At 38.0% G+C, this 19,980-nt stretch overlaps 1 protein-coding gene across 1 annotated transcript in view; it reads left to right on the top strand.

Annotated features, from left to right (window-relative positions):
* Window positions 1–11,729, top strand: part of ILDR1 (immunoglobulin like domain containing receptor 1) — a 36,931-nt gene extending 25,202 nt beyond the window's left edge. Inside the window, exon 8 of the mRNA XM_024769249.1 lies at window positions 10,896–11,729. Within this exon, the coding sequence (XP_024625017.1) occupies window positions 10,896–10,937 (42 nt within the window). The 3' untranslated portion in view covers window positions 10,938–11,729. The remainder of the gene's footprint in view (window positions 1–10,895) is intronic.
* The last annotated feature ends 8,251 nt before the right edge of the window (window positions 11,730–19,980 follow it).

Genomic DNA, 19,980 nt, shown 5'->3' with positions numbered 1-19,980 from the left:
GCTGAGGGTCGGGCGTGGGCAGAAGGGACCCTTCAGCCAGGCTGACACGGGCCACCTCACCTGCCGCCGCGGAGGGTCCCTCATCTCTGTTTTGCCCTGCTGGCCCTCTGGGCGTGGTGAGACCCCTTTTGCAGAGCTGGACGGGACCAGTGAGTGCCAAGAGCAGGGGAGGGACTCTGGGCGTGATGCTTAAAAGGGCCTTCTCACTCTCAGTCTGGCTCCAGCCCTCATCACAGTCCCCTGAGGCCAGTCGGGCCGGGTCCCCCCATTTCACGGGTGAGGAAACGAAGCTCAAAATAATTAAGCGCTTTGTGAGTAGTGGAGCTAGAACTCCAGCACAGGCTTCCACCGGCCAAGGCTTTACTTCCTGTCATAGCTGCCTTGCTTTACTTAGCAACAATTTCCATACCCCAGATTAGAACCGTGGGCCTGACAGGACGTTTGTGCCACTTCTGGGTGCTGCAAGTCAGTGTGCAAGGACCCGAGACCCACCCCCAACCCCTCCGGAAAGTCTCATTAAAGTGATTTAGGGAAACAAAAACAAAACAAAACAAAACCCCCCAAAACCCTGATATCCCAAATATGGGTCGAAACTTTAGGACTCTGTGAACAGGCAAGGTGCCAATGGAAAGGGGCACAAAGAGGGATGCAGGCTCTTTAAGCCTCTGAATATAGACCTTTTTTCTCCTTTAAGATGCGACTTTAAAATATCATCTTATAATTAATATACCCCTATGATAGTATTCCTTCTGTGTTGTCACTTTGCAAAGTTATGCTGGCTGTTGCTCAGAAATATTCATGAACTGCCTCAGAACCAACCTACAGGCTACCCACAAAAATCTATTTCTCTATTCGACTAAAATCCTTTTTCCGTTTTGCTTCTGTTGAGATAAAGGGATACGTAGTCGGTTGTGAGGGAAGTTCCCAGAGTAGAGGGATATTAGAGCAACAAGAATTTTAATCTCTCACGCACTTTGAAGGATACAACTCTCGTTTGGAAATGCAAATTCTGCTGTGACTTGTTTTAAAACCAATCATCTGCATAGTGTGTACAAAGAAACAGGCACCTTATGAGAGCCCCAGTGCTGGTCTTTCTAGGGAAGAACCTTGGCGAAAGAGTGATTCGTGAGGAAGGTAGCAAAAGCCCGCGGGCATTTCTGAAATAATCAATGGCAATTATATTCTCACAGATGTCCCACGAGAGAGGCAAAGACCAGTAATAATGAAACTTAGTAGTATCCTTACTAAGTGGTACTGAGCTATGGACATTTATGCAACAACTCATTTAATCCTTTCAACACCCTGTGAGGTTTGTACTATTATGTTCGTTTTACGGTGGATAGAACTCTTTCTTCCATGTTACCAGTAAGAAAATTACACCCTGAAAGAAAATACGGAATCAATCAAAGCCAGGACAACCACTGTTACTTTGGTCATATGATTACTAGACAGTCTCTTATCTTCATTTTAACAGAAAAATGTAATTTAAAAGTCAGCTTTTGGCTTCAAATCCAAACCCTATTTTTTTTTTAAGTTAAACTTTTTCTTTATTTTCTTCTAAATTATATGGTTTCTTTTAAGTGAGAGAATGGTGAGAGGAGCACCAGTTATGTTTTGGATACCAGAACAAGCCCTTTCCAAGCCTTATTTCATTTAATCCTTGCGATAGCCCTGTGAGGCTCAGTGAGGTTAAGTAACATGCTCAAGGTCACACAGCCAATAGGGAGTGAAGCCAGAATTTGAACAAAGCCCTCTGACTCAAGACTATGCCCTTTTCAATAACTCATGCTGCCTAATTAGAAGAGAACTGTGTGGGGCAATGATGTTTTCTTGTAACTTTATTTCTTATCATCAAGATGTACACACAAATAATTCTATCACAAGGAAACCAAATTTTCGATTGTAAAGTTGCTTGTGAGAGGCAAAGTCGCTCAAGATAATTGTAAAGGCCTTCATTGTTTTGGATTTCTCTGAGCTTATCTCCAAAATAGTTTTCACTTTACTTTATCACATTCAACTATCCACTCATACTCTGAGTGACCAGAGGCCCAAGACCAAAGCTTGATTTGGAAGGTTGATTCGTTTGAAGGGCACCGTGTTTTATTTTGTTTGTAACTTGAAATTTGAATGCTTTTAGTGGGCCCCAAATCTCTCTTTGCTCCTCTCCTTGGCAGGGCTGGATGCTTTCCACACACCTTCTAGCCTCTGAAGTCTTTGGAGCTTGCAGCTAACTTTAGAAGTTATAGTACAATTGGCCACTAGATGGTGATCTTTGATTATATATAACTTGAGTTTCTTAAATTGAGCTGATAAGATGTTGACTATTTTCTTAAATCAAGCTTTCAACAGTTACAGCTTTACCATAACTTTTTACAAAATACTTATTAAAAATACTTTATTAAATATTCAGAGTAATATGAATTAATCAAAAAGTCTTTGGGCTCAAATGGAGTCTCTCTCTAGAGTAATGTTTAACAAGTAGATACCAACAGGCAAGCCTTGCATGTAAATGCTCTCATGGGAACTGAACTAGGTAAGGAGTATTGTCTGCACAGTGCCCATGAGAAAAGGGAAGTTATGTTGAGGTATCTTCCATTTGACTCCAGAACCAGGACTCCAGCCAAGATCTCATTGCGTGTCTGGTGGTCTTTTCACTCCACCAAAAGTCAAGAGTCTCAGAAATATAAGAAGCAGTAATATCAAGCTTTAAACTCCAGGGGTTTCAGACTGAGTGGCCCCTGTGTTTCTGGTATCCTTCAAATCGATCATCTTTCTTTCCAGTCTTGCTCTGTCAGGAAGGGCTTCCCAAGGCATTGCTGATTTGTTCCAGTCTTGGCCTGTACCCACCTGTTCTAATGCAAGAGAAAGCTACTGCATTCTTTCCTCTCCAAGCTAAACTCAAACGTGCTGTAGAGAATCCAAGATTTTTTTCTTGACTCTTTGATTTAATTAAAAACATTTTAGATTATGGTACTTTCTTCTACTTTCAGTAAAATGTCTATTCTTTGATAATGTCTTTTCTTTAGAAAACCCTGTACAACTTCCTTTGGCTCCATTTTGTTGCTTTCCTTTGTCAGAGAGCATTCATCCCACAGCATTTTTGTTCCAAGAAAATTTTTTTTTATTGAAGTATAGTTGGTCTACAATGTTTCAGGTGTACAGCAAAGTGATTCAGTTTTATATATATATTATTTTTCAGACTCTTTTCTGTTTAGATTATTACAAGATATTGAATATAGTTCCCTGTGCTATACAGGAGGTCCTTGTTGTTTATCTACTTTATATATAGTAGTGTGTATGTGTTAATCCCAAATTCCTACTTTATCCCCCGCCCCTTTCCCTTTGATAACCATAAGTTTGTTTTCTATGACTGTGAGTCTATTTCTGTTTTGTAAATAAGCCCATTTGTATCATTTTTTAATCCTACATATAAGTGATATTATATATCTGTGTTTCTGTGTCTGACTTACTTCATTTTACTTCACTTTGTATGATAATCTCTAGGTCCATCCATTTGTTGCTACAAATGACATTATTTCATTCTTTTTTATGGCTGAGTAATAGTCCATTGTATATATATACCACATCTTTTTAAAAAAAAAATTTATTGGACTTCCCTGATGGCCCAGTGGTTAAGACTTCATGCTTCCACTGCAGGGGACATGGGTTTGATCCCTGGTTGGAGAACTAAGATCCCACATGCTGCGTGATGTGGCCAAAAAAAAGAAAAAAATTATTGAAATATAGTTGATTTACAATGTGTATTAGTTTCAGCAAAGTGATTCAGTTTTATATATATTATTTGTGTATATATGTGTGTGTATATATATATTGTATATATATTCTTTTTTAGATTCTTTTCCATTATAGGTTATTACAAGATATTGAGTATAGTTCCCTGCGCTATATAGTAGGTCCTTGTTGGTTATCTGTTTTATAAATATATAGTAGCATATTTTAATCCCAAACTTATTCCTCCCCCACCTTTTCCCCTTTATTAGCCATAAAGTTTGTTTTCTATGTCTATGCATATATACGACATCTTCTTTATCCATTCATCTGTCGCTGGACATTTAGGTTGCTTCCATGTCTTGGCTATTGTAAATAGTGCCACTATGAACATTGGGGTGCATGTTTCTTTTCAAATTAGAGTTTGCTTCTTTTCCAGATATATGCCCAGGAGTGGGATTGCTGGATTATATGGTAACTCTATTTTTAGTTTGTTAAGGAACCTTCATACTGTTTCCATAGTGACTGTACCAATTTACATTCCCACCAACAGTGTAGGAGGGTTCTTTTTTCTCCACACCCTCTCTAGTATTTATCATTTGTAGACCTTTTGATGATGGCCATTCTGACTGATGTGAGATGATACCTCATTGTAGTTTTGATTTGCATTTCTCTAATAATTAGTGATGTTGAGCATCCTTTCATGTGCCTGTTGGCCATCTGTGTGTCATCTTTGGAGAAATGTCTAATTAGGTCTTCTGTCAATTTTTTGATTGGGTTATTGGTTTTTTTTTTTAATTGAGATGTATAAGCTGTTTGTATATTTTGGAAATTAATCCCTTGTTGGTCCCATCACCTGCAAATATTTCTCTCCCATTCTGTAGGTTGTCTTTTCATTTGGTTTATGGTTTCCTTTGCTGTGCAAAAGCTTTTAAGTTATTTAGGTCCCATTTGTTTATTTTTGCTTTTGTTTCCATTACTCTAGGAGGCAGATCCAAAAAAAAATTGCTGCAATTTATGTCAAAGAGTGTTCCACTTATGTTTTCCTCTAGGAGTTTTATAGTATCCAGTCTTACATTTAGTTTGCTTTTGTATATGGTGTTAGAGAATTTTCTACTTTCATTCTTTTACAGGTAGCTGTTCAGTTTTCCTATCACCACTTGTTGAAGAGACTGTCTGTTCTCCACTATATATTCTTGCCTCCTTTGTTGTAGATTAATTGACCGTAAGTGCATGGGTTTATTTCTGGGCTTTCAGTCCTGTTCCATGGAAGTATGTGTCTGAATTTGTGCCAGTACCATATTGTTTTGATTAGTGTAGCTTTATAGTATAGTCTGAAGTCAGGGAGTGTGATTGCTCCAGCTCCGTTCTTCTTTCTCAAGATTTGTTTAGCTATTCAAGGTCTTTTGTATTTCCATACAGATTAAAAATCTTTTGTTCTAGTTCTGTGAAAAATGTCATTGGTAATTTGATAGGGGTTGCATTGAATCTGTAGATTGCCTTGGGTAGTATGGTCATTTTAACAATACTGATTCTTCCAATCCAGGAATATGGTATATCTTTCCATCTGTTTGTGTCATCCTCAATTTCTTTCATCAGCGCCTTATAGTTTTCAGAGTACAGGTCTTTTGCCCCCTTAAGGTAGGTTTATTCCTAGGTATTTTTTTTAATGGTATTGTTTCCTTAATTTCTCTTCTGATATTTTGTTGTTAGTATATAGAAATGCAACAGATTTCTATACGTTAATTTTGTATCCTGCAACTTTACCGAATTCATTGATGAGCTCTAGTAGTTTTCTGGTAGTGTCTTTAGAATTTTCTATGTATAGTATCATGTTATCTGCAAACAGGGACAGTTTTACTACTTCCTTTCCCATCTGGATTCCTTTTATTTCTTTTTCTTCTCTGATTGCAGTGGCTGTGACTTCCACAACTATGTTGAATAAAAGTGGCAAGAGTGGGCATCCTTGTCTTATACCTGATCTTAGAGGGAATGCTTTCAGCTTTTCACCATTGAGTATGATGTTAGCTGTGGGTTTGTCATAAATGGCCTTAAGTATGTTGAGATATGTTCCCTTTATGCCCACTTTCTGGAGAGGTTTTATCATAAATGGATGTTGAATTGTATCAAAAGCCTTTTCTGCTTCAATTGAGATGATTGTATCATATGGTTTTTATTCTTCAATTTGTTAATGTGGTGTATCACACTGATTGATTTGTGGATATTGAAAAATCTTTGTGTACCTGGGATAAATCCCACTTGATCATGGTAAATTATCCTTTTAATGTATTGTTGGATTTGATTTGCTAGTATTTTTATTTATTTATTTATGGCTGTGTTGGGTCTTTGTTACTGTGCACGGGCTTTCTCTAGTTGGGGTGAGTGGGGGCTACTCTTCGTTGTGGTGTGTGGGCTTCTCGTTGCAGTGGCTTCTCTTGTTGCAGAGCACAGGCTCTAGGCACACGGGCTTCAGTAGTTGTGGTTCACGGGCTCTAGAGCACAGGCTCAGTAGTAGTGACACATGGGCTTAGTTGCTCCACAGCGTGTGGATCTTCCCAGACCAGGGCTTGAACCCGTGTCTCCTGCATTGGCAGGTGGATTCTTAACCAGTGCGCCACCAGGGAAGCCCGATTTGCTAGTATTTTGTTGAGGATTTTTTCATCTGTGTTCATCAGTGATATTGGTCTATAATTTTCTTTTTTGTGTGATATCTTTGTCTGGTTTTGGTATCAGGGTGATGGTGGCCTCAGAGAATGGGTTCAGAAGTGTTTCTTCCTCTGCAGTTTTTTAGAATAGTTTCAGAAGGATAGGTGTTAACACTTCTCTAAATGTTTGGTAGAATTCATCCGTGAAGCTATCTTGTCCTGGACTTTTGTTTTTGGGGAGGTTTTAAATTACCGATTCAGTTTCCTTACTGGTAATTTCTTCGTATTTTCTGTTTCTTCCTGGTTCAGTCTAGGGAGATTGTACTTCCTAAGAATTTGTCCATTTCTCCTAGGCTGTCCATTTTATTGGCCTAGAGTTGCTCGTAACATTCTCTTATGATCCTGGATAAGTCTGAGTAAAGGCTTATCAATTTTATCTTTTCCAAGAACGAGCTTTTAGCTTCATTGGTCTTTTCTATTGTTTTTGTGGGGTTTTTTGGTCTCTATTTCATTTATTTTTGCTCTGAACTTTGTGATTTCTTTCCTTCTACTAACTTTGGGTTTTGTGTGTTCTTCTTTCTCTAGTTGCTTTAAGTATAAGGTTAGGTTGTTTATTTGAGATTTTTCTTGTTTCTGAGGTAAGCTTGTATTGCTATAAACATCCCTCTTAGAACTGCTTTTGCTGAGTCCCATAGGTTTTGGATCATTGTGCTTTCATTTTCATTTGTCTCTAGGTATTTTTAAAATTTCCTCTTTGATTTCTTCAGTGATCCATTAGTAGCATATTGTTTAGCCTCCACGTGTTTGTGTTTTTTTTCTTGTAGTTGATTTCTAGTCTCATAGGGTTGTGGTCAGAAAAGATGCTTGGTAAGATTTCAATTTTCTTAAATTTACCAAGGCTTGTTTTGTGGCCTAGCATGTGATCTATCCTGAAGAATGTTCCATGTGTACTTGAATGTGTAACCTGCTGCTTTTGGATGGAATGCTCTATAAATATCAGTTGAGTCCGTTTGGTCTAATGTTTGGTCTAGTGTTATTTAAGACCTGCGTTTCCTTACTAATTTCTGTCTGGATTATCTGTCCATTGATGTAAGTGGGGTGTTAAAGTCCCCCACTATTATTATGTTACTGTCAGTTTCTCCTTTTATGTCTGTTAACATTTGCCTTATATATTGAAGTGATCCTATGTTGGGTGCATATATATTTACAATTTCTTTATCTTCTTCTTGGATTGATTCTTTGATCATTATGTAGTGTCCTTGTCTCTTATAAGGACAAGGACACTTGTCAGTGTCTTTATATGTACCACTTATTGAAGAGGCTGTCTTTTCTCCACTGTATATTCTTGCCTCCTTTATCAAAGATAAGGTGACCATAAGTGCGTGGGTTTATCTCTGGGCTTTCTATCCTGTTCCATTGATCTATATTTCTGTTTCTGTGCCAGTGTCTTTATATTTTAAACTCTATTTTGTCTGATATAAGTATTGCTACTCTAGGTTTCTTTTGACTTCCATTTGCATGGAATACATTTTTCCATCCCCTCACTTTCAGTCTGTAGATCTGAACTGAATCTCCTGTAGGCAGCATATATATGGGTCTTGTTTTTGTATTCATTCAGCCAGTCTATGTGTTTTGGTTGGAGCATTTAGTCCATTTACATTTAAGGTAATTACTGATATGTGTTCTTATTGACATTTTATTAATTGGTTTGGATTTGTTTTTTTGGGTCTTTTTCCTTTTCTTTTGTTCTCTTCTCTTGTGATTTGATGACTACCTTTAGTGTTATGTTTGGACTTCTTTCTCTTTTTTGTGCGTATATCTATTATAGATTTTTGGTTTGTGGTTATCATGAGGTTTTTATACAGCAATCTATAAATAAATATTTTTATTTCAGTTATTGTATTCTTCAATTCTGTTTGGTTGTTCTTTATATTTTCTAATTCTTTGTTGAAAATCTCTAACTTCTCACTCTGTGCATCCATTTTCTTCTTGAGTTCCTTGATAATCACTATGAGTATTACCCTAAACTCTTTCTCAGATAGATTGCCTGTCTCCACTTCACTTAGTTCATCTTCTGGGGTTTTATCTTGTTCCTTTGTCTGGAACATATTCCTCTGCCACCTTATTTTGTCCAAGTTGCTATTTGTATTTTTGTGTATATGGTATATTAGTTATGTTTCTAACCTTGGAGAAGTGGCCCTCTGTAGGAGGTGTCCTATGGGTCCCAGCAGTGCATTCCCCTCTTGTTACCCAAGCTGTATTCCCTAGGTGTTCCCCCTAAGAGGGCTGCTTGGGTCCTTCTGTTGAGGCAGGCTATGTGGGCAGCCTGGTGGGCTTGGTTGGCCCCTAGTTTGGTTGGTGTCAGCCCCTGTCTTGTACAGATGCTGCTGGCTGCTGTTTAGTGTGGTCTGGTCATGAGGTGCCTGGTTTTGGAATCCAAGTGGGCTCCCCAGGGCTAGTGCTGGCTCCCTGGTGGACAAAGTCAGGATCCTGAAGACTCGGGCTGTTGCCCACCCACTAGCAGGTGAAGCCAGATCCTGGGGTTAGTGCCAGACTACTGGCAGGCAGAGCTAGTTCCCAGGTCTTGCTGCAGGGTCCAGGGATCTCAGAGCTTGTTTCAGACCATTGGTGGAAGGGGGGCAGTTCCTGACACAGTTGGGTATGGGGTCTGGGGTGTCCTGAAGTTTGCATTCACATGATAGTGGGCAGGGCCAGGGTCCAGGTGGTCCCAGGGTAGGATCTGGCCTGCATTGCAGGATTTTGGATTTCTTGCTTCTGGTGTCTGCCCCCTGGTGGGTGAGGCTGATCTAGAGGCTTGTGCAGGCTTCCTGGTGGGAGGGGCTGGTACCTGCCCACTGGTGTGTGGAGCTGGGTCTTGGCCCTTTGGTGGGCTGGGCTGTGTCTAGAGGCTTTTGTGGGCTCTGTAGTCTTTAGGCAGCCTGTCTGTGGATGGGTGGGGCTGTGTCCCCGCCAAGTTAGTTGTTTGGCCTGAGATGTCTCAGCACTAGTGCACCTACCGGCTATTGGGTAGCCCAGGTCTTGACTCTAATGAGCCAATATGGCAGCTGCCAGGAGTGTTCATGTGGCTGAATGTTTAATATGTCTGCAACTAGTGTCTATTTCCCCAGGGTGAGCTGTAGCCACCCCTACCTCTCCAGGAGACTCTCCAAGACCAGCAGGTAGGTCTGGCCCAGGCTCCTATCAAAGTATTGCTTTTGCCTTGCGTCCTGGTGAATGGGAGCTTTTGTGTACTCCCTTTAAGAGTGAAGTCTCTATTTCCCCCAGTCCTATGAGGCTCCTGCAATTAAGCCCAGCTGGACTTCAAAGCCAAATGCTCTGGGGGCTCATCTTCCTGGTGCTGGATCCCCAGGTTGGGGAGCCTGATGTGGGGCTCAGAACTCTCACTCCTGTGGGAGAACCTCTGCAATATAATTATTCTCCAGTTTGTGGTTCACCCACCCAGGGGGTATGGGATTTGATTTATTGCAAGTCTGCCCCTCCTACCTGTCTCATTGTGGTTCTTTCTATATATCTTTAGTTGTAGGAGATCTTTTCCTGTAGGTTCCAGTTTTTTTGTTTTGTTTTGTTTTTTATTGATGGTGGTTCTGAAGATAGTTGTGATTTTGGTGTGCTCATGAGAGGAGGTGAGCTCAGGGCCTTTCTACTCTGCCATCTTGGCTACAATCTCCCATCCCACAGCATTTTGATTAGAAACCATGCTCTCAAAACTCACTTTCTTGATAAAATGGAAACACACAGAATTTTTATAGCTACATGAATATAGTACATACATATACATTTTGAACAGTATGTTTTGAGGCAGATACCTTATCTTGCCATTTCAAACAAGAAAGGTCACATTCATAGATGACGTTGTAGATATTCAAAACTGAAATAAAAATAATCTCCTCCAATACAAAGTTAGAGAAATTAAAACCATAGTTCTTGAAGCCCTCATAGCACAAGATGAGAAAGCCAAAAGATCAAGTGGAATAACTTCTGAAGAAAAGCCACCGTGTTTGGTCAGGAAAAGATAATTAGTGATCTGAACAAATAATATCAGAGAAATACCAAGGTGTGAAGCTTAACTTTTTAGATAAGGGCTAAGAACAAATGGTTCAGGAGAATATAAATGGGAAAAGGAAAACTGGGCCATATCTTCATGAATAAATGATAGAGAGAGGGACTGATGAATGGAACAGGGTACCTTGTTTTTTGATCTAAGAGAGACTTAAAGATGTTAAAAATCAGCAAAAAGCAGAGTGAATGAGACTCTAAGAAATTTTCAGAAATTAAAGGTGTTTGAGGGAGGCTCCAGCGAGGTAGAAAGATGAGAAACATAAGTCAAGGGGAGAAACTGGCTTCATGACAAGTCAAGAAATAATTTTTAGATTCAGAGCTGCTGTCCCAGCAGCCACCACTCACTGAGGATTTGCACCAGAATCAAGCCTATTCGTGTATTGTATACATAGACAATAGAGCCCAGCTGACTGGATTTTTGTATATTCTTCTATTCCCCAGGAGAGAGAGAGCTCCCATAGTGGAAGGAGTGTGGTCATTTAGTCACCAGGCACAGCACTGCTTCTGTGGCTACTTCTCAGCTCCTGCATGTCATCAGCATCACCTAGATTTCCAGCTGACTTGGGAGGGGCCATTCCAGCTGACTTGAGATGGACACCGCAAGTTTGTATCTAACAGTTTTGGCTTAGATTCTGAGAATCAAATAGAAGAATTTTATAAACAAACTTTGAGGAATTAATGACTGTAGTTTTAGCCTTGGTACACACTCTGCATATTTAGATAGTCAGACTTGTAATGAATTCTAACTGGGATGTGATGCCTCAGGAACTTAGTAGCCTGAGTCTTCAACTAGGTTACACTGCTCAGAACTGTGGCCATTCTCAAAGTGAGAACTCAGGAATCTTTAAGAGGAAATCAAACATTTCCTGCTCCTCTTAGGAGCAGAAAATCTATGGAGTACTATAGGGAAATTTCCATGGAAACTTGTCTCCCCCTATAGCATATCTAGAGGATCCCTCCATGTTACGAGTCCACTTTACTGCCCCCAAGCCTGATCCTGAATGCCTCTGAGGGTTCACTCAGAGACGGCACAGGAAATACTCCAGCAATGTGCCCTCTCACAGGCTATTTATTGCGTGTGTAGAAAGTCGCAGAGAAGCACTTTTGCACCAGTCTTATTCCTGTCATTTGTTTTCTTCTTATTCTTTTTGCCTATATCTAATTTATATTTTCCTATATAACATGCATCCATTGAAACCACTTTATTATTATTTTTTCCATCATTTATGGGTAGATTTTTATTTATTTTTTTAATCTATTTTTTTAACATCTTTATTGGGGTATAATTGCTTTACAATGGTGTTAGTTTCTGCTTTATAACAAAGTGAATCAGTTGTACATATACATATGTTCCCATATCTCTTCCCTCTTGCGTCTCCCTCCCTCCCACCCTCCCTATCCCACCCCTCCAGGCAGTCACAAAGCACCGAGCCGATATCCCTGTGCCATGCGACTGCTTCCCACTAGTTATCTACCTTACGTTGTTAGTGTGTATATGTCCATGACTCTCTCTCGCCCTGTCACAGCTCACCCTTCCCCCTCCCCACATCATCAAGTCCGTTCTCCAGTAGGTCTGTGTCTTTATTCCTGTCTTACCCCTAGGTTCTTCATGACATTTTTTTTTTCTTCTTAAATTCCATATATATATGTTAGCATACGGTATTTGTCTTTTTCTTTCTGACTTACTTCACTCTGTATGACAGACTCTAGGTCTATCCACCTCATTACAAATAGCTCAATTTCGTTTCTTTTTATGGCTGAGTAATATTCCATTGTATATATGTGCCACATCTTCTTTATCCATTCATCCGATGATGGGCACTTAGGTTGCATTGAAACCACTTTAAATGCTTCTTGGGAACAACACAGTACATAAGTAAAGAAGAAGTAAGTGAAAGCTACTGGCCTGAGGATTCTGCCCCAAATATCTATTTTGATGCACTTGATGAAATTAAGCCTTCTTCCTGACTAAAGCTCAGAGAAGAGCCAGGCCAACCTGATAATTTTGGAGCGACCTTTCTCCTGGTACTACTCAGCCTTGCAAAGTTATTCCCCAAGCAAAGGCATCCAGGCAGGTTTTACTACTCAGTGCCCCAGGAGGAAGGGTCTGTGCCTCTCTGTAATAGGCCCTACCTCTCTCTCTCATTTTCCTCAGCCCCTTCTGGTGGCTTCATCAGTCCATTTGTGCTTCATGTAGAGACTCTCCTTAAGCAGACTGTAAGTAGATGGCCTGAAAGGAAGTGCGTGCATGTGTGTGTGTGTGCGCGCGTGTTCCTCAACAATATCTTTATGTGTATGGCCTTAAGCTCATTTTAGATCCTTTTGTATTAACATCCGTTGTTTCTCCCAGTCTCATTAATTACATGTTAGAGAATATTGGTTAAATACCTGCACTGTGCAAAGGTGTCTTTGGGATTTTTACTATCCATAATGTAACTGTGTCTAAATTGGTAAAACAGAAAAAATAAAACTTTAATGGATAATTCAGTAGCTGAGGGACTTCTGGTCTGGACAAGATGGCATAGACCTCTTTTTCCCTGCTCCTCCTCCCTAAGCACAACTTTATATATCCTAGAAATGACACAAGAGACAAGCAAAAGATGACTCTGAAGGGTGCTAAGAAAAAGATGATCTGGTTTGGGAACCTAGGACCAGATGACAACAAAGAGGCAGGGCATCTTGTGTCCCCCAACCAACAGAAGGCAGCCACCCAGACCTGATGTTTTTCTGGCTTCCCACTTGGCAACAGGAAGTAGTCCAGCAGCTTGTTCTTCCCCCTAGATGTAGTGGGAGTCCCTCTGACAACTTCAGGCAAGGGGGAACAACTGGGAGTCCTGCCAAAAATAAGTGACCAGGGGAAGCATTCTCCTACCCTGCTGGGCCACAGACTCCTCTCTTCTATGAAGAGATACTGATGTGGATGGGAGGAACCAGTAAGAGACACCCAGGTAAAGCAGGTGGCCCACCTGGGGAAGCCTCTTTGTCCCCAAGGGCCAGAGACTCTCCTCCTCTGCCCAGAGACATTAGGGCTGACTGGTGGAATCATGAAAAAGAACCTGTCACAGCTAGCAGCCCTATAGCTAGCAGCCTGGTCCCAGAAATCACTTTATCTCTCCTTCCTGCCCAGAGAAACCTGGGTAGCTTGGGGGGGGGGTGGTTACTAATAGAAGGATTTCCTCACCTGCCTCCCTCAGGCAGTCACAAAGTCTCTGAAAATTAAACTGTTGGAATCACAGCCCACAAAAGTAGGCTAAGACTCATGTGTTAAACCTAAATAGAGTAAATTCCTGTAAAATAAAATATTTAAATAGGTCCCAGATTGTCCTAACACAATAGACAAAATGTCCAGGATATAAATCAAGAACCTAGAAAATCACAACTTGAATGAAAAGTGAAATCAACTGATGCCAACACTGAGATGAATCAGATGTTGGAGTTATCTGATAAGAATTTTAAGGCAGACATTATAAAGATGCTATAACAATTACAAATTGTCTTAAATAAAACTATAGAAAATCCCAGAAAAGAAATAGAAGTTATGAAAAAAACAAGTGGAAATTATAGAACTGAAAAATACAATAGAAATTAAAAACTTGCTGGATGGGCTCAACAGAAGACTGGAGATGATGAAGAATAGAATCAGTGAACATGAGGACAGAACAGTAGAATTCACCCAATATGAATAATGGAAAAGAGGTTGGGAAAAAAATGACCAGAGCCTCAGGGACCTGTGGAACAATAACAAAATATCCAACATTCATTTCATTGGAGTCCCAGAAAGTAAAGGAGAAACAGTGGGGAAATGAATAAGCATTCAAAGAAACAATGACTTAAAACTTCCCAAATCTGATGAATGACATCAACATAGAGATCCAAGAAGCTGAATGAACTCTAAAAAGGATAAACCCAAAGAATCCATGCAATACACATCATAATTAAACTTTTGAAAACTAAAGACAAAGAAAAATATCCTGAAAGCAGCCAGAGAGAAACAATGCATTCCCTATAGGGAAACACCAATTTGAATGTATTTCTCATGTGAAATCATGAAAAAGGAAATGGCCAAATATCTTTTTAAGCACTGAAAGAAAATAACTGTTGACCCATAATTTTATATCTGGCAAAACTAGTTTTCAGAAATGAAGGGAAAATAAAAACATTCACAGATGAATGAAAACTAAAAGATTTTGTGACTAGCAGATACATCCTGGAAAGACTGGACAAAGGAAGTTCTTCAAATGGAAAGAAAATGATAAAAGGAAACTTAAGCATCAGAACACAAGAAGAAACAATAGAAAGATCGGAAATATGAGTCCATACAATAGACATTTTTTGAGTATTAGATGGTATTATAATTTGTTTCAATAAAATATGATGTATAAAACCCAAAAGGAAAAAAAATCTCACAAAAGAAATAGAAGTTATACAATGTGTTAACAATGGTATGTAAAGGTGGGAAAGGTAAAGAGACCTAATTGGAAGTGAGGTTTCTATATTTCATTTTAAATGGTAAACACTGTGATACCAAGTACAGAGTTACAAGTAGCACCCAGAGCAACCACTATGAAAACTGCAGAGATGAACTCAAAAGTGCTATAAATTAAGATAGAATCCTAAAACATGTTCAAATAACCTGCAGAAAGGCAAGAAAAAGAATAAAGAGCAACAACAACCAAAGGAAACAAGTAGAAAATAAATAATAAAATAGCATCGTAAAGTGCTAACATATCAATAATTAATTGTAAATGGTCTAAACATACCAATCAAAAGACAGAGATTAGCAGAGTAGATTAAAAAATTAAAAAACCAAATCCAACTATATGCTGCATATAAGACACTCACTTCATATTCAATCACAGGTAGGTTGAAAGTAAAAGGATGGGAAAAGATAGACTATGTACACATTAATAATAGAGAAATAAAAAGCAGTGACAATATTAATATCTTATAAGGTAGCCTTCAAAGCAAAGAAAATTATCAGAGAAAAAAGGGATATTATATAATGATGAAAGGCCCAATCTGCCAGGAAGACACGATATACTAATGTGTATAAACCACAGAGCCTCAAATACATGAAGCAAAAACTGTTAAAGCTGAAATGAGAAAGAGAAGAATGTATGATTATAGTTGGGAATATTAACGCTGCTCACATTCAGCAACCAACAGAACTGTTAGGCAAAAAATCACAAGGATATAGAAGATCTGAACAACACTATCATCAGGATCTAATTAACACATATAAAACAGAGCATCCAACAACAGTAGACTACATTTTTCTCAATTTCCTGTGAAACATTGACCAAGTAGGAAAAAAAAACCACCTAAAACAAATCTTGACGAATATAAAAGAATTGAACTCATAAAGTATGTGTGCTCTGACTATGGTGGAATCAAACTGGAGATCTGTAAGAAAGACAACAGGAAACTCTCAAAACACTTGGAAACTAAGCAACACACTTCCAAATAATTATGGGTCAAATAATAAGTCTCAAGGGAAATTAAAAAGTATGTAGAACTAGATAAAAAATTAAAACACAACTTAAAGTACGTAGGATGCAACTAAAGCAGTATCAAGAGGGAAATTTATAAGTCTAAATGCTTACATTTAAAATGAGGAAAGGTGTCATATCAATAACTTCTTTCCTCCAGAAACTAGAAAAAGGAGCAAAATAAACCCAAAGCAAGCAGCAGGAATGAGATAATACAGAAAATAAAATTGGAAATAGGAAAAAATTACTGAAAACAAAACCCCAAGGAAACAAAAAGTTCGTTCTTCAAAAAAATAATGAATTTGGTAAACCTCTGGCAAGACTGACAAAAATAGAACACAAAACACCAATATCAGGAATGAAATCAGATATATCATTCCACATAGTGCAGCCATTAAAAAAAAATAAGGGAGTACTACATACAACTGTATGCTTATAAATATGACAACTTAGAAAAAAAATGGAACAATTCCTTAAGAACCACAAACTGCTAAAATTCAAGTAAGATGAAATAGACAATCTGAATAGCCCTATAACCATGAAGGAAATTGAATTTTTAATTAAAAACTCTCCAAAATGAAATCTCAAGGCCCAGATAGTCTCACTGGATAATTGTATCAAACCTTTAAAGGGTAGTTCAAACTAACTTTACACAATCTCTTCCAGAAAATGGAAGAGGAAACATTTCCCAACTCATTCAGGAAGACAGTACAGAGCCAAAGATATGACCAAAAAAAAAAAAAAGGAAAACTACAAACATCCCTCATGAACTTAGATGCAAAAATCCTTAACAGAATATTACCAAATATTTTAATACACAAAAATAATTATACACCACGAACAAGTGGGATTTATTCTAGGTATCCAAGACTGATTACCAGAATAGTGAAAACAATCTTGAAATATACAATTGGAGGACTTATACCTTCCCATTTTAAAATGTACTATAAAGCTACCATAATTGAGACAGTGTGGTACTGACATAAGGATAGACATATTGATCAACGGAACAGAATTGAGAGTCCAGAAATCTTATATTTATGGTAAATTGATTTTTGGCAAAGCTAGTTAGGCAATTCAATGGGGAAAAGACAGTCTTTTCTACAAATGCTGCTGGGTCATTTGCCAATAGCCACATGCCAAAAAGTGGATTTAGACCCTTAATTCATAGCACACAAAAGCAGTTAACTCAAAATGGACAGTGGACCTAAGTGTAAGAGCTAAAGCTGTAAAACATTTAGAGGAAAAGGTAGTAGAAAGCCTTTGTGTCCTTGGTTTACTTAAAGAGTTCTTAGCTATGACACCAATAGCATAATCCTTAAAAGAAAAATTTATAAATTGGACTTCATCAAAATTTAAAACTTTTTCACTTCAAAAGACACCATTAAGGAAATGGAAATACAAGCCACAAACTTAGAGAATATAGTGACAAATCATGTTTCTAATAAAATACTTCTAACCAGAATATATAAAGAAATCTCATAACTCAATAAGACAAAGAACCCAATTTCTAAAAATAGATAAGATTTGAATAGTGATTTCACCAAAGAAGACAAAGATGGCTAATAAGCACATGTAAAGATGCTCTTTATCGTATCATGAGTCATGAGGAAAATACAAATTAAAACCACACACCCACTAGAATGATGATAATAAAAGAGACAGACAATAATAAGTGGAGGCCTAGACATGGAGAAATGGGAATCCTCATAATTGCTGATAGAAATGTAAAATGATGTAGCCACTTTGAAATGCCTTTTGTCAATTAAAGAAAAACCACATTCTAAAAAAAAAAAGGTTCTGAAAAACCTAGGGGCAGGACAGGAATAAAGATGCAGATGTAGAGAATGGATCTGAGGACATGGGGAGGGGGAAGGGTAAGCTGGGATGAAGTGAGAGAGTGGCATGGACATATATACACTACCAAATGTAAAATAGCTAGTGGGAAGCAGCCACATAGCACAGGGAGATCAGCTCAGTGCTTTGTGACCACCTAGGAGGGTGGGATAGGGAGGGTGGGAGGGAGACGCAAGAGGGAGGAGATATGGGGATATACGTATATGTATAGCTGATTCATTTTGTTATAAAGCAGAAATTAACACACCACTGTAAAGCAATTATACTCCAATAAAGATGTTAAAACACACGTTAAACATAAATTTAACACACGTTAAACATAAATTTACACGTTAAACATAAAATTACCCAGCAGTTTCACTCCCTGGCATCTACCCAAGAGGAATAATATATTCATGTAAAGACTTGTACATGAATGTTCATAGGAGCCTTATTTTTAATAACTAAAAATGTAGAAAAAAATCCAAATTTCCATCAACTGGTGAATGGATGAACAAAATATGGTATATCCATACAGTGGAATTCTATTCAGTAGTAAAAAAAGAACAAATAAGTGATACATGCTACAACATGGATGAACTTCAAAAACAATATGTTCAGTGAAGGAACCCAGATGCATAAGACCACATATCATATGATCCAGAAAAGACAACTCTGTAGAGACAGAAAGTAGATTAGGGGTTGCCTGAGATTGGTCCGAACAGGAATTGACTGCAAGTGGACAAGAGGTTCCTTTCTGAGGTGATGGAAGTGTTCTAAAATTGGATTATGGTGATGGTTGCGCAACTTTATACGTTTACTAAAGATCATTCAATTGTACACTTATAAGGGGTGAATTCTATGATACATCTACTATGCCTCAATAAAAATCTTAAGTATAGTACATAAATATCATTTCAAAATGTTTTCTCTGCATATATAGTGATAAAAATCCTTTTAAAATGTCTAATTTTAATTAAATATTTTAATTAAAAATTAAATTCTAATTTTAATTAAAAGTTTTTCCTACTTTAACAGAAGGAAATTGAAGTGAAACTAGAGGATTTGTTAAACTTCAAATCGTTCAAGTTTTGTTTTTTTTTTAAAGAGTCCTTCCAGATTATGAAAAAAGACAAAGAAAAATGCTGAGCAGTTGATTTCAAATGGACTACCTGGTATAAACATGAGAATGCTAGCAACTCTCATATTTCCTCTAATCTCTCCACTCCTCACCTCCCAACTTAATCTTGTGGTAAAAGTAAACAAAGTTCCCGGTTACATTTATTTTAGAAAACCTGAAAAAGACACAGTTTTTGTTCAAGATATTTTCTAACTTCTGCAGAAGGATGGCCATCTTAAAAGTCAAAAGCTGTTCTGGTCTTTTACAACTCTGTAGAGTAAAACGCTGCACTTTTCTTGGGGTAGTGTCATGGACACAGAGTTCTTAGAGTTCATTTTAAGATCCCATACATCAAGACAGGAACTAGCCAGGCATTCAGACTTCTTTTCATTATCTCAAACATATTTCACAATTCTTGAGAAACAAAGATTTACATTTCAGTTGAGTCATTAGACAGTTTGACAGCACAAGAGTCTTAATTCCTTACACTGAATAGCAGGTAAATACCACAGAGAAATTGTAGGCAAGATAGAGCATAGTCAGGTTTTGTATTCCTGAAGACCTCATCTGAACCTGAATTAGTAAATTCAACCTTTCTTTAGACACTCAGCTCATAAATATACTGTACCCTCTAGATTCCATTTTCAGAAAAGTGATTTACAACATAGTGTCTGAATTAAAAAAAAAAGTACTTTTAGGACCTGTTATTGATCTTGTTTAGTCTCCTTTTAAGTTAAAGGTGATGCCTGTCTTAAAGAGAGGCTCAAATTTTGGTTTACATATTTCATCCTTATAGATGAGATATTCTGTCTCCATATACATAAGTATTATTTTATCAAAGTTTATATTTATAATCTGCTTTACAATCATCATTCTCACAATTAGTCAGTGTTGGTTTTATATTTAACACAACTTCTCCATTCCCGAGTTCTTTATTTTTATTCATCTTATCTGGATTTCATCATCACACAGCTTGTGCAAGAGGTTACCTCTCATACAATCTTCCTTAAGTTTATGAAAACTATCAGTGGCCCTAAAAATTCAACCATATTTTGGTATAATTTTTTCTTTAGAATATTGT

The sequence above is a fragment of the Neophocaena asiaeorientalis genome, unplaced genomic scaffold (assembly GCF_003031525.2).
Source record: "Neophocaena asiaeorientalis asiaeorientalis breed wild unplaced genomic scaffold, Neophocaena_asiaeorientalis_V1.1 scaffold671, whole genome shotgun sequence".
In the NCBI taxonomy this organism is placed as follows: domain Eukaryota; kingdom Metazoa; phylum Chordata; class Mammalia; order Artiodactyla; family Phocoenidae; genus Neophocaena; species Neophocaena asiaeorientalis.
The sequence above is the reverse complement of the archived record's forward strand: the minus strand, read 5'-3'. Positions and strand labels throughout refer to the sequence as shown.